Source organism: Echiichthys vipera (assembly GCF_963691815.1).
Source record: "Echiichthys vipera genome assembly, chromosome: X".
Classification (NCBI taxonomy): domain Eukaryota; kingdom Metazoa; phylum Chordata; class Actinopteri; order Perciformes; family Trachinidae; genus Echiichthys; species Echiichthys vipera.
The window spans coordinates 41,223,660-41,237,755 of record NC_139825.1 but is presented as its reverse complement, the minus strand read 5'-3'; the positions used below and the strand labels follow the sequence as shown (position 1 = coordinate 41,237,755).

The 14,096-nt window shown below is 44.5% G+C and overlaps 1 protein-coding gene across 1 annotated transcript in view; it reads left to right on the top strand.

The window, feature by feature from the left end:
- shq1 (SHQ1, H/ACA ribonucleoprotein assembly factor) overlaps positions 1-11,504 on the top strand; it is a 44,391-nt gene extending 32,887 nt beyond the window's left edge. The window contains exon 12 of the mRNA XM_083938744.1: positions 10,596-11,504. Within this exon, the coding sequence (XP_083794870.1) occupies positions 10,596-11,220 (625 nt within the window). The 3' untranslated portion in view covers positions 11,221-11,504. The remainder of the gene's footprint in view (positions 1-10,595) is intronic.
- The last annotated feature ends 2,592 nt before the right edge of the window (positions 11,505-14,096 follow it).

Here is a 14,096-nt window from a genome sequence, read left to right as displayed (position 1 = left end):
CAGTTCCTCTCCGGAAACCATGACCTTATGGTGGTGGAGAGGTTTGTGTGTCCCGGTGAACCTGAGGGCTGTGTTGTCTGGCGCCTATTGCTCCTGGTAGGGTCTCCCATGGCAGAGTGGTCTCATGCGAGGGGCTGGACTAAGAATGGTTCACAAAGACTCTATGGACAAAAAAGGAAGAGGAAGAGAGACCCTGCCTGGAGGAAGCCCGGGGCCCCCGTCTGGAGCCAGGCCTAGACGGAGGGCTCACAGAGCTCCGCGGCAAACCCGGCCAGGCACAGCCCGAAAAAGTGACGTGGCACCTCCCTCCTCTCCATCCTGTGGGCCCAAAACTCGCAGAAGGAATCGCTGGGGTCGGGTGCGCTGCTGCACGGTGTGGCAGTGAAGGTAAGGGGCGTTGACGAACCAGACATGGGCAGCAGAGGCTGGCTCTGGGGACGTGGAATGTCACCTCTCTGTCGGGGAAGGAGCCGGAGCTTGTGCGGGTGGTGGAGCGCTACCAGTTAGATCTGGTGGGGCTTACCTCCACATACTCCTGGATAAGGGTTGGACCCTATTCTTCTCTGGAGGTGCCCAGGGTGTGAGGCAACGGTTGATTTGACCTGTTAATCATGATAGATAGATGATTTATCCAATCAACAACCAGTATTTCCACCTCTTCCCAAAAGATCTCCAACCCAGATGGATATGCAGAGCAAATGCGAATTAATCAAATCAATCCATCTGGCAGAGTCAGGTTTGTCCGCATCGGGGCGGAAAATTGTTAACGTGCGACAGAAAGAACAGAAAGGACATGCGGTCATGTAAATAAGATAAATAACATAAGACTATTTAGTTTTAGGGCAAAATATAGACCTGTTCTATAGTAAAGGTATCCTTTATAGATATCCTTGATAGATATCCTGTATCCTCCTTAAATGACTTCTGTTGTGATCTGGCGCTGTTGGGCCCCTGACAACAGTTAGTGAGATGTGACTGTTGCCCCTACAGGGCTCCAGTCAGAGGGTCCCGCTCAGAGAGTCATTGGTTGATTTAAGTCTTATTCCCAGATTAATAGTAAATACACGCAGTACATAGGATAAGCTTGACAGTGCACGTACAGTTTATGAAATAAAATACAAATAAAGAAATGCATGAATTAGTCATTTCTTACATCTAGCATTATGTATGCATTTAAGGATTAACTTAGATCTGCATCCTCTCTGCATCAGTATTAAACACAAAAGGTAATAATGTCCCCTCTTATAATGTTATAAAATCACAGTGAACCACATTACCTGAACATTTACAGGAATACAAGGCAGCTATAGGAGCTAGCCATTTATCTTATCACTTGTTGCAACTAGTTTGGGATTAGACTAATTACTGAAACATGTGTCTTACAGCAACACAATGAACAGACTTAACCCAGTGCAAACACTTAAGTAAAACAACATAACCTCATAAAATAATCACGTTATTGTGCTTAATTAATCTTTTAACATTAACATCATAACTTGGATCATCAGTGACTACAGCACCGTGACTGTCGGCAGAAGAAGTAGCGAGATGCGCACATTAACAGGAAACGGAAGTACAGCGCGACTTCGCAACAAACAATTTCAAAGTAAAAGCCTCTGACTATGAGGAATTCACAACAGGCGCTGCATAGAAAATAAAATTAACTTGACTTTCAGGGGGCTGGGGCGGGGGGTAATATAGTGGTGGTATGGCTATTCCAGATTTGAACTCAAAATTCCCTTGTGGAAACTCCTAACTTCACCCTCACACACCCATCCTCTCCCAATTATAGTTAACAGAGAGTGGAGCAGTCTCCACTCCATTAGTTTCAGGGTATGCTTCTGGAGGTCCTTAGATGCCAAACCCCCTGCTGAGCTGCTGGACTGCAAATAAAAATTAAGTCGCCTTGCTTTCACTCTCTTTGTTGCCTTTCCCTTTTATCAAAAAGCTTGGAGAGAGGCCAACGTAGATTCATGGCGGCAAGCACAGACAGAGCTTATATGTCTGGTGTTGTGTTACAGTACCTCAGTTAAATCAGAAGGGCAACAACTTCCTTTTTCAGTGCTGGTTCACTTGAAACCATCCACTCGCCCTTATTAAGTGGGTCAATTAGATTTGAACAAAATAGCATAGCAGCACACAAGTGCAGTGCTCCAGGGTTCGTCTGAGAGGTGGGAAGTGAGGTAAATCATGTTTACATATGAAGTCATTAGTGGAAAGGGGGAAAAATTGATCTATGCATGTGTTGTTTTTCTTTTGTGGAGCGAGTCTGTGACTTGGACTCAATCACAGTCACACTATGCTCCAGAGACTAAGGGCACACTCACACTGTCTATCCGTACCGTGCCCCGTGCTTTAGGGTACTTGTTCCCCTCCCCCTCTCCCCCCGCGGGTCAGGCCTGTTTGTACTCACACTACCTGGGCCTACGTCATCGCTTTGTTTACAAATCTTTCCATAGTCCTCTGAGTTTTTGTGAGTCCTGTCCAACTGTTTTTGAATATTTTCATCTGACCAAATCTGCAGTAAACACTCTACCTCCGCATCACACCAACGTGAACCTTTCGCCGCCATTGTTTTAAATTTCCGCGCATGGTCCGTCCTTCCTTTACTATGTCTGAACAGGCGTAGGCCTCGTGCTTGTGCTCGTGCTCGTACACGTGTGCATGTACGCACGCTCGTGCTCGTACTTGTAAATGTGCAAACGTGCTTTACAAAAGCCCACCTCTCCCAAACGGGCCGTGGCCCTTACATTACCATATAGGAGATCAATTGTCCTGTTGTTTCTTGTGGGACAGTCTAAGTTGAGTCCAAAGTTGCGTGATTAAAATTTCCAGAGATGATCATAAATGCGTCAGGGTGCTATGCCTGCAGCCTTGCAGTGACTGAGTGTATCTTGACTGCTCTCGGAGGGATGTAAAGAAGGACGATGATCACATGATTGAACTCCCTCTGCAGATAATATGGCCGCAGGCTAAGAGCTAGCAGCTTGAGGTCCCGGCAACATGAGAATTTCTTTAAGGAGATGTGTCCTGGGTTACACCAGCGTTTTTTTACATGCATGATGAGTCCCCCACCTTTGCTTTTTCCACCCGCTTCTGTGTCTCTGTCGGCTCTCATGGCAGTGAACCCCGGCAGGTCCACGTTAGCATCTCGTACGAGGCGGTTTAGCCATGTCTCCATAAAGATGAACAAACTGCTCTCATGGTAGAGCCGCTGGTTGTTCAGCGCGGACAGCTCGTCGATCTTGTTCGGCAGAGAGTTCACATTCGCCATGATTACGGAGGGAATCGATGGCTTGTAGCACCTCTGATTCTCGGCTCGCTCGCCCTTCACCTTCGCCCCGGCCTTGCAGCCCCTGGTGCTCCTCCTCAGCTCCCCCGGGGATTGGGTGTCATATCCCCGCTTGTCCCTTTGTGCGTAGAGCCAGCAGTTCCTCTCTCTCGTAATTGAGAAAACTTGCCCTTTTTTGCATTTTAAAGTTAGAAATATCCATAGGATATAAATAAACACACAATTTCTTCACAAGAAGAGTAAAAAAAAGTAGAAAAAAAAGAGGTCAAAATAAAGTAAAAGAGCTAAAAACCAGAGAGCTACTGGAGAGGCAGCTGTCTCCTACAGCAACACCATGCTGTGCCTAGGCGCACACTGGTCAAACGAATTAGACTTTAGCCGTGAAGCAAGCTGGGGCGCGGTACCAATGGACAGTATGAGTGCACCCCTGAAAAACTGACAAGAAATGGTTGAGGGATAAACTGAGCCTTGCAACATAACAGCTGAATGGACGGACTCAAAGTGTTTTCAGTGGAAGGTGTGGAGTGAGCAGTCCCCCCAAAAAATAATGGGTTTTGTTTTTATTGAAGAAGTACAATGAAGAATAGAATGTGTGCAGCACTGCAGGAAACTGTCAAAAATGAAGTTGTTGATATTCTTCTTTCTGAGACCATCCTTTTATTTCTGAAGGATGAAGCAGCCCTCTCGATTTCCACATATTCTCCCTCGTCTCATTCATCCTCAGTATTGTGTGCACGACAATGGCTACTGGGGAGAGTCGGCAGCTCTGACAGCAGCTCCCCCGCAGGGAATAGCATCTGGGAAAAGCAACTGGGAACGTTTCAGGGCAACAGGGTCAAGCACAGGGTCACTGTGTCAGCTGAGACCTGCGGTTAAACGCCTTAAAAATGCACTTGTGCATTGTGGCATTATGTCAACACCCATCCCCCCTGTCGCGCATGGCTGGTCAATTCACCTCAAAACACCTCTTTGTCATTGTAAAGCACTTTATTACCCAGATTTAACCATCGTTTGCTTAGCGTAATATGTGTTTTCATTTTACTTTTGCTCCTGGCCATTTTTACCAGAGAATTAAAATTAGGTGTTGCAAGCTACCTCTGTGGTGTGATGCTCCTGTGTGGAGAATTGTCCTGTAGCCAAGCCTGGCTGCTTCCTTGTGCCCCCCCCCCAAACAACACAGCTGATGTGACAACCAGATGCAGGGAACCACCAGGCAGTGTCAAACAACTGTCAAACGCCGTCCTGAAGGCTTTGAAACAGATAATGGAGCTGCTCTATCAGCCACAGTGCTGAAGAAGATCCTAGAGGCCCCCGCTGGGGAGAACAAAGATGCAAATGTCTCCAGGCTAACAAGGATAAGTAGTACAGCTTTCCTCCCAGCATGAATTGCATGAATTGCCATTCCAGCTTCTTGTCTTGAGTACACAGGCTCATCTTAAACACAGACTTACACACTGTATTTGCATAATTTCCTCTGTTCATGTTTGGAGTGCCCACTCCAGTAACTACAATCGATTATAATGAAGGGATTTCTTATGTCTAAACAAATGCTACTTAAACAATAGAATAGAAATATGTTATTGATCTCAAGCTGGGAAAAAAAATGAGAATGAGATTCTACCTTAACATAAGTTTACGTGTTTATTACAGCCAAACATCGCTGTGAGCAGGGCACACAACATCATTATTGGTCACTTTTGGAGGTATGAATAAGATATCAACGGTTGAATATATAGCAGACTCTGAAACAACTATTAATACAATTTAGGGATTTAATGTCTGAGTGACTACATATATCAAAAAAGATCGAGGAGACAGTGCGAACAGATAGTTATGGGCTGAACATAGTTTGTAATAAAGATCCCACAATCCAAGCAGTGTGACTGAAAATTGAAACTATGCCAAGCTGCATTGTTAAATCCAATCCAAGCCTGAGGGTTTGAGTTTTTTGAGCACAGACCAAACCAAAGCCTGCAATTGTAAAGTCACTGATGATAACATTTTCAACTCAACTTTTAAACTTGATGATGTGGGAAACGGCACAGACCCTTGTCAGTTGAGGCTTTTTTAGAATTCTTCCACATTCCTTCATATGCGCCACCACACCCAAAGCCTTAAAGGAAAATGCTTTTTGTGTTCATTCTTTCTATTCGTTGTGGTAACATATCACTCACCAAGGTAATAGTTGAGATATAGGAACATGGCTGGACATGGATCATCAAAGTTATTACAGTTCCTCCTGGGGGGGAAATGAATATCTGTATCAAACAAAGAAATGGCATTTCATAGCAATCTATCCGATAACTTTTCACTCAATGCCCTGAATGGTGCTAAAGGAAAAGTCAGGGGATTCACTCCAATTCAATTTTATTTATAGTGCCAAATCATAACAAAAATAATCTAAGGACATTTTACAGAGTAGGTATAGACCACACTCTATTCTTCATTTGTGATTTACATAGACCAAACAATTCCCGCATTGAGTAAAGTGGCACTGAAAACCTTCCCTATGACAGGCAGTAACGTCAGACAGACCCAGCTCTATGGAGGACGGCCATCTGTCTTGACCGGTTGGGGAGGAAGAAAAGGAGAGAGCAAGAGAGAAAAGATGGACAGATGTACAGAGAGAGACAAAGACAGACAGACAGACACAGAGATGCAAGCAACCACTAAAGTAACGGTGACTATAGTGATAGCTAAAGCAATGTGAATATGACTTACAAGTTATAGCAGTTAATACAGCAGAACAGGATTATACCCCGGCAGACTAGGTCTATAGCAGCATCATTAAGCAGAACAAACTCAGCTTTAAAAATAACAACATTGCTAAGGGCTCGTAAGCCCTAGCTGTAAGCTTTATCAAAGAGGAAAGTTTTAAGTTTACTCTTAAATATGGCGACAGTGTCTGCCTCCCGAAAAACACTTGGGAGTTTGTTCGACAGGAGAGGAGCTTGCTAGCTGAAGGCTCTGCCTCTCATTCTACTTTTGGAGACTCGAGAAACGACAAGTAGCCCTGCATTCTCAGAGCGCAGCAATCTAGTCGGATAATACGGTACTGTGAGCTCTTTAAGATACGACGGAGCCTGACCAATAAGAGCTTTGTAGGTAAGGAGAAGGATTTTAAATTCTATTCTAGATTTTACAGGAAGCCAGTTCAAAGAAGCTAATACAGGAGAAATGTGTTTTCTTCGATTTGTTTTAGTCAGTGCTCCTGCTTCACTGAAGGCATCAGTGTGGCAAAATTTTGCCTTCTGCATGCGTTAGGTAGACAAGGGTTATGTAGACAAGGAACGAACGGTAAAGTGGCTGGCTTCAACAGGACTTCATGGTGCATTCGGGTGCACCTCTCAAACTCTGAGGGCGCACTCACACTGTCCATTAATACTGTGCCCTGTGCTTTAGGGTGATTGTCCCCTGCTCCCTCTTCCCCCGCGGCCCAGGCCCGCTTGTACTCACATTACTTAAAATGATCTGGCCGACGGCTCGAATGGGTATTGTTTATACGTAGTCACCCCTTGGAGATTTAGTTTTGTCCGACTGTTTCTGAACATTTCATCAGACCAAATCTGCAGTAAACACTTCAGCTCTGTATCAAATTACCGCAAACCGTTCGCTGCATCTTTTTAAATGTCCTACTGTTCTGGGCGCAGTACAGTTGTACTCACACTGGTCAAATGAACTAGACTTTAGCTGTGAAGCGTGCTTGGGCACGGTACGGATGGACAGTGTGAGTGCGCCCTGAGAAAAACTCAAACTTGTTGTAAAGTAACCTTCTGGCATTGAGGAGTGAATGTTCTGGAATATTTCTTTGTGAGCTTTTCCTTTTTCATGGTACAAAAGAGTATTGTTTTTTAGGGTTATTGCAATGGTTTGTACAGTACAATGAGTCTTTCATTGGCAGCTATAAGTCTGAACTCGATCATTGGCGCGTTGAATAAATACATCTGTGTTTCTCATTTCTGAAATTGAAGTGGCATCCAAAACTTCAAACCCTTCCAGTATTCAGTCACAGTGACGGATCACATCTCCCGGTGTCGGCTTTTATCCCCATCAGCTAGCGAATGGTGCATTTTACACTGAGGAAATCTAGTGCTCATATTACACAGATTTATACATCTGAAGACAAGCTTTATCCGGGATGTTTTCAAGAGCACAGACATGCTGAATGAGTTGCTGTTTCAATGAACACAAGCCTGATGAAAGAATTGTCAGATTGTAATTTAGCTCAGCTCTTCAACACACACACACACACACACACACACACACACACACACACACACACACACACACACACACACACACACACACACACACACACACCCTACCCTCATCTAAAGACTTTTGCAGATGGAGGCTTCTTTGTCTCGCCAGAAGTTTTCCAACCTTGAAAAAGCCACCCCTCCTCAGTTTAATGAAGGCAAGCCACAACAGCAGTGTAGTAATGACTGGATTGTGTACAACATTATCCCTCCCCCTCCTGGACACAGCCTTTGTATTCACCGCAGGCCGAGCTTCTCCAACCACAGAGCAAGGGAGGGGAGAGAAAACAAGTGCGCCTCCCCAATGCTAACTCAATAATGACTTCCCACGGGGGAAAGTGAATACGGGGCAGTCTTTGAAGTGGCTGTGTTGCAGGAGGCTCTTCTGCCGCAGTCTTGCTACAGGAAGCTTTCACATGACTTTTATAGAACCAGGACCTAAACAAGCTCCATACATCCTGCACACACTCATCATCATTAGTCAAGGTTACATTAATGTCTTGATGTCCTGTAGTCACTGTGCAAAAAGACTATTTGTCAATGTTGGAACCGGTTGTGCAGGACTTGGTGATCTTAGCTCAAGTTGTCTTTAGTGGCTTTCACACATGAAGACCACACCATTGCGAGACACAGTTATCTAAAGAAGATGCAGTGGTTTTTGTTGTTCCCATTTCAAGACAACTTAAGTATTGACATGATTGTGTATGGAGATTAAGCTAAGATTGTGTTTGCCAGTGTTTGCATGCTAAAGGAATGAATTTGAAGACTTGCTGAAACATTTCATAGCGTCTTATAATACTCTCAACCAGGATTTTACCACTTTTTAAATATATCACAGCAGAAACTATTTCATCTTTCATTGCAACCAATGCGAGGTAAACAGAAATACAACTATATATACAACAGCATGTATATGATACAGCACCATGCTGCATGACATCATGTTGCATTACAGCAAAAATTTGCCGGACAATGCTTCCCTGTTTTGTCGGAGTCCTTCATGTTGGCAACCCTATAGCTCCGCCGGAGTGGCCTCATTGAGGTGGATGAGAGGGCTGTTTTTTTTCACGTAAGGCTGAATTTAGTCTGAACACAACCTATTTGCAGCCTTAAAGCTGCAAGCCTGGTTGAAAACGTTTAGTCCTTTTAAAGGATAAGTCTGGCATTCTATGTTTTTCTTCGTGTCAACATAGCCAATTAAACCACCAACTATGTGCTGGTGACGTAGGAAACAATCAAATTCCTCTACACAATGTAAATACCTTTTTTTTTCTTTTAGGGTGTCTTGTGGATTTCCTTCAATAGGATTTACAGATTTTGGAGCTTGAGAATTTTCTGTGTTTCAGCCGCTCTCACAGCTTCATGACTGAAACCACAGGGGGATGTTTCAAGAATGTTTTTTACATTCTGAACCGGCAAGTTGCCCGAGCATCTTAGCAGTAAAATGGACTCCGGCTACTGTTTTCAAATTCTGCCACATTGTGACAGAGGAAACTGACAAAACATTTTTGGATTGAGGTGCACTTGAGAAAAAGCATCTTCCTCCTTTCCCACATCCCTGCGTTATTCCTTTCTCAGTGCACAGAGGAGAATGTGCTCAACTATAAGATCTGTTTACATAGTCCCTCCTGAGGTCTTAAATTAATACATAGCCCCTACACGCTGCTTCCATAAACACTGTGCTCGCCAGAATAGGAAGCTCATTAGGGCTGTGCTGTAATGAGGAGCCATCCTGGTGCTCAGCAGTGGGTTAATTGGGCCAGAGAGGGCACCAGGAGGCGAGTGTGAAAATATGAATGGCAGTAGAGGAGTAGCCCCTCGAAACACACACACACACACACACACACACACACACACACACACACACACACACACACACAAACGCTTTATCCCACCCTGAATGGACATAGTCTGAATCGCAGTGACCCATAGAGGTCACCTTGTAATCACCATGGCAATAGGGGCAGCACACACGCCCTAACCGCGCCGGGGAAGGAATAGCAACCACTTAAGTTTTTGGCAGCATTGCAAGTATTCCCAGCGTGAATAATGTGCAGACGGGGGCCTCCCAACAATCTGATGGCTTTACACAAATGGGGCCTTGTAGAAGGATATTCATCAGCAATAAAACACCTTCTTCTCTGTTGTGTCTTCTGTGGTGACACAAGTATAAAAGTGAAGCTAGGGACAGTGACATTGTTTAATGTAGTGCTTTATGAGGACACTCTCTTAATCTTAATCTGTGGAGACATTCAGCTGAGAGGCTACAGCTCCGAGCCATTCTCTGTCCAGAGTTTTATTGACTGTATTGCAGGCAGACTGCAGTCCTCCGTGTTGCTGTGCATCCACTCTGCAGGATTTATTCTCAAAATAGGCTCATGTTGGTTGTAGTTCCTTCTGCAGCCTGATTGTTGGGTAAACTATCCAGTTTAGAATTCAAATCACATTATGAGGATATTTTTCTGTCTCTGGCATCCGTAAGATTTTCCTTATTGTTGGCTGAGTTTGAAATCATAAAAAAGCACAAACAAAATCTTTAAAATATTAAAATTACATCCTGCGTGCTTGACTTTTCGTCTACCTCTTCTACTGCACTGTTTGCAGCCTCTAACTGTTGGCTTAGCCTGTCAGAATGAGGAGGACTGAGCGTGCGTGTTTGTATGTGCGGAACGGGGTGGAGGAGGAGGGGTCTGCCTCTGGGGGTGGGGTGGTGGGGGGGGGGGGGGTTGTGCCCTGTGTATTAGTGCAGCTTATCTCCATACATTATTAAACATCCATATTTCATTGAGACCCCCACGCCTCAGCAAATCACGGTCTACTTAGCATTCAGATGAGAATTGGATATGGTTAATGGGTATTAGATTTGTGGATGGTTATCCTGTGGCTATGTCTTTCTTACGCAGAGCCAGTCGATCAGTCAGTCGCTGTGCCGCTCTCTTGGGTACCACTGATGAAGTTGGTACACCAGCTTTCTTGAGGAAAGTGAAGGAAGGAACTTTTTGCTTTTCTAACTCGTGCCCCTTTCACACTCTTTGTCTTCACAGGTCCAAGAAGATGTCAATCTTGGCCGCAACATTACAAAAAGCCTCCCTGCAGAAAAAAGACTTGGAGCTTGAACTTGAGGAACTAGAGGAGGCAGCAACAATGGTAGCGGAAGAAGAAGAAGAAGAGCAGAGCGCTTCTGACTGCGCTCCGATATCCCACAGTGACAGCGGCAGCGCTTGCAGTGACAGCAGCAGCAGCAGCGACTCATCCGAGAGCGAGGAATATGAGGCTGAAGGGCAAAGCTGCACCGAGTCCAATGAGGGAGGAGGAGGGGAGATGTGTAAGGACAACCCTCTACAGCCCCAACCCATCTCGACTGCCTCTTCCATCTCCCTGGAGCCAACAAGCACACTCTCCTCAGCGGACGGGAAGGTGGACGCCCTCCCCCCAGTCTCAGAAGGCTCCAGACAGCTGATCCAGGAGCTGGGGGAACGGGTGGCAGAGGAGCTGAAAATCTCTCAAGACTCCAGCTCCAAAGCAGAGAGAGAATGTTCACGGGCGAGCAGCTCTACAGCAGAAGCAACATCTGCGAGGAGCAGCAGTGGGACTTTATTAGAGCTGAGTCCTCGTAGAAACCCTCTGCTCATCGTCGAAACACAGGAGGACAGCGACTTCATCTGCTGATAGACAATGTTGTGGAATCTAAAAGCCACTTGATGAATTTTCAGTTTTTACAGACTCTTTGTAAGTGATGTAAGATGTTTGACTATTTGTTTTTTAATGACTATGTTTCTGTATGATTATTAGTGCATTAGTCCTCCTCTAAATTACTTTATTTTCCATCAAGAATTATATTCTCTTACTTTATGACCTTGCTAAGCCTCATTAAAATCCTGACTTCATGTTGATGTGGTTGTTTAATGAGCAAGTGTGTACTTTTAAGATTTTAATCATTTCAGTGGAAGAATCAGAGGCAGCTTTTTATTCTTCTGTTTTGCCTTGTGTGTTATTTGACTGTCTTGCTACTGCTGCTTTGTATCCAAGATGTCTACATGCTATACAAATATATTTTAACTCTCTGAACATATTGTTTTTGATTTAAAAAAAAAAAAATACATATATTTCTATTTCTTTTTAATTATGGAACGTAGTTCGACAGTTTGTGAACTAGACCTCCACTACTAGTGTAGAACTTCTCTCCTACACGTGTATATTTCCATACTCTTATTAACAAATTCAGTCTGAATATCCATGTTTGGCTCAAAAAACAAATGTCATTCCAGGTAGCTGACAAACATTTGTCATTGTCTATTGCTGTGTTTCTCTCAGCCAAAGTTCCTGGCAGAGCAGAGCTATTGGGTATCTTTTCTTTTCCACATTAATAGAAAGAAAAGCACCAACCTCTTCCTAAAGCACCGATTGAAGTGGAAAAGAGTGTCTGCACTAAACAGTGCTCCGGAGCACGCAGGGCTGATTGATTCATCTGGCATGAATGGAGGAGCGCCGTCAACACAGCTCAATATCATCGGCCGTGTCTAGCAGGCGAGAGAAAACAAACAAGGAAGCACATGTCAGGCAGATAGAATAGATGAGGGCTGCAAGTGAGGCTGCAGCACTGGAGCTGTTTGTTGGAAAGATAAGAGCACCCCAGGGCCCGAGGCAGCCGCGAGAAAGAGGAGCAGAGGGCCAGCAGAGACTAACTTGACACTGGCCAACTCAGGCGTGGATATCCAAAAGTCCACATACAGTGGCAGCAGCAATACCCACCTACACTGCAGTAAAACAGATTTAAAAGTGTCCCTTGACTGGACGTTGATTATTGTAATTGACGGAGCAAAAAGAAATAGAGGAATGACCAAAGTTAGCAGAAATTGTCAGGTTTTGTATTCCTAATGGGTCATAACTGGCTGAGGGAGCGATTGCTCAAGCACAGCCACAGTGTTGCCTCAGGCTTTTTCAGGGTGAATTTCATCCTGCATGAATGAAGGCAGCTCAGGAGCCACCGGTGATGATGGTTCCTTAGGTAGGCAGTGTCTGTAGCATTGTGTTACAGAGATGGATGGTGTTGTTAAGCACCTCCCAAGAAGAGACAACCTCCTTGCAACAGCCCCTTGGGAGCGAGTGCCATCATTGCTGTGACTGAGATGAGTTACAATGTGAGAGCCTGCCCATTTAAAACCCCCTTTGTTCCGAGGGACATGAGTCCAGGGACTGGGAGGGCCCCGCAGGCGATGTTTCCCTCGCCCCGCTGGGGTTTAACATTGATTAAGTGACACCAGGCTCTCTTGCCGTTTTTCATTTTAAAGTGGCCTCCATATTCTCCCATTAGTGCAGACATCTCGGAGCCTGACCGGGGGATCGGCAGCCAAGCTTAGCACTTCACTTGGTTCTTCTGCAATTAATACTCTTCGCCGACGAACATTTTTCAAAGGACGAGGCCATGTTTTAATGAAGGTAGCTAATAAATTATACATGGCAGTAAAACGTGATTGCTATGCTCTATTTTGACTCAGATTTGATAAATCAGCCCCTTACTCGTGTAGTGAGTGTGTCCTTTGACCCTCAAGAGTCTCAGAAACTGGAGTAATGTGATCAGGACTCGTGGGCCACCGTGGTAATTAGCCCATTAGCACATGTCTAGTTAGGGCGCACTCACACTGTCCATTTGTACTGTCATCATTTAGGTTTATTATTTTGCTTCGCTCTCTTGTTGAGCAATTTATCAGTCAATTCCATTATTTTAAAGATAGAGTCAGGCTAGCTGTTTCCTGTCTTTATGCTACGCTAAGCTAAGCAAACAATCTCCTGACTTTATATTTAACAGGCAGATATGAGAGTGGTATTCATCTTCCTGTTTAACTGTTGCTGTCCACATCGGCACTATTGAAAAAGAAAATCCCCATCCATTTGTAAACTTTCAAGAGCATACCAAACCAACAGGCGATGATGAAGATGTCACCTCTCAAGACAGTGGAGGTAACAAATGATAGTCTTCAGGAGGGCGGTATGACGATAATCTGAGCTTTTCCATGACCACAGTAGTAAACTTGAAAGTTTTGAGGACAAGTACTGCTGTACTTTCAGCACAAAAACGAATAAGGAATGGCTGTCTGAATGAGGAGATGCACGATAAAAGTGCCAATGCATGCGGACATCAGCTCAAGCTTTGTCAATTATTTTGAGAATAAGTGAACACAAAACAGCAGTGGTCAGCTTTCTGTAGAGGCAAAGCTCACACATTTCAGGTGACACATTCCAGGACGCAACAACGCCAGAAATTGATCGTAGCTCAAAGCATCTGTTTTTGCGTACATGTTTGAACCATGTTTCGGCCCCAACTTGACATTTATGTGTAATCATGTAAAAAGTTATGTAAGCAAGGTTAGAACCAGTGCTATTTTGGGCTCGTCCGCCATTGCACAAAATGTCACCTTATTTATTTTTGACGTCTCACAAAGGATGAGAACACTGAAAGTGGAGTTTCTAAAGATCTTCACCTTGGCCAGAGTTTTCAAAAAGATCTATTTCCAGTGCCCTAAAATGCAGTTTATGTGTGGATG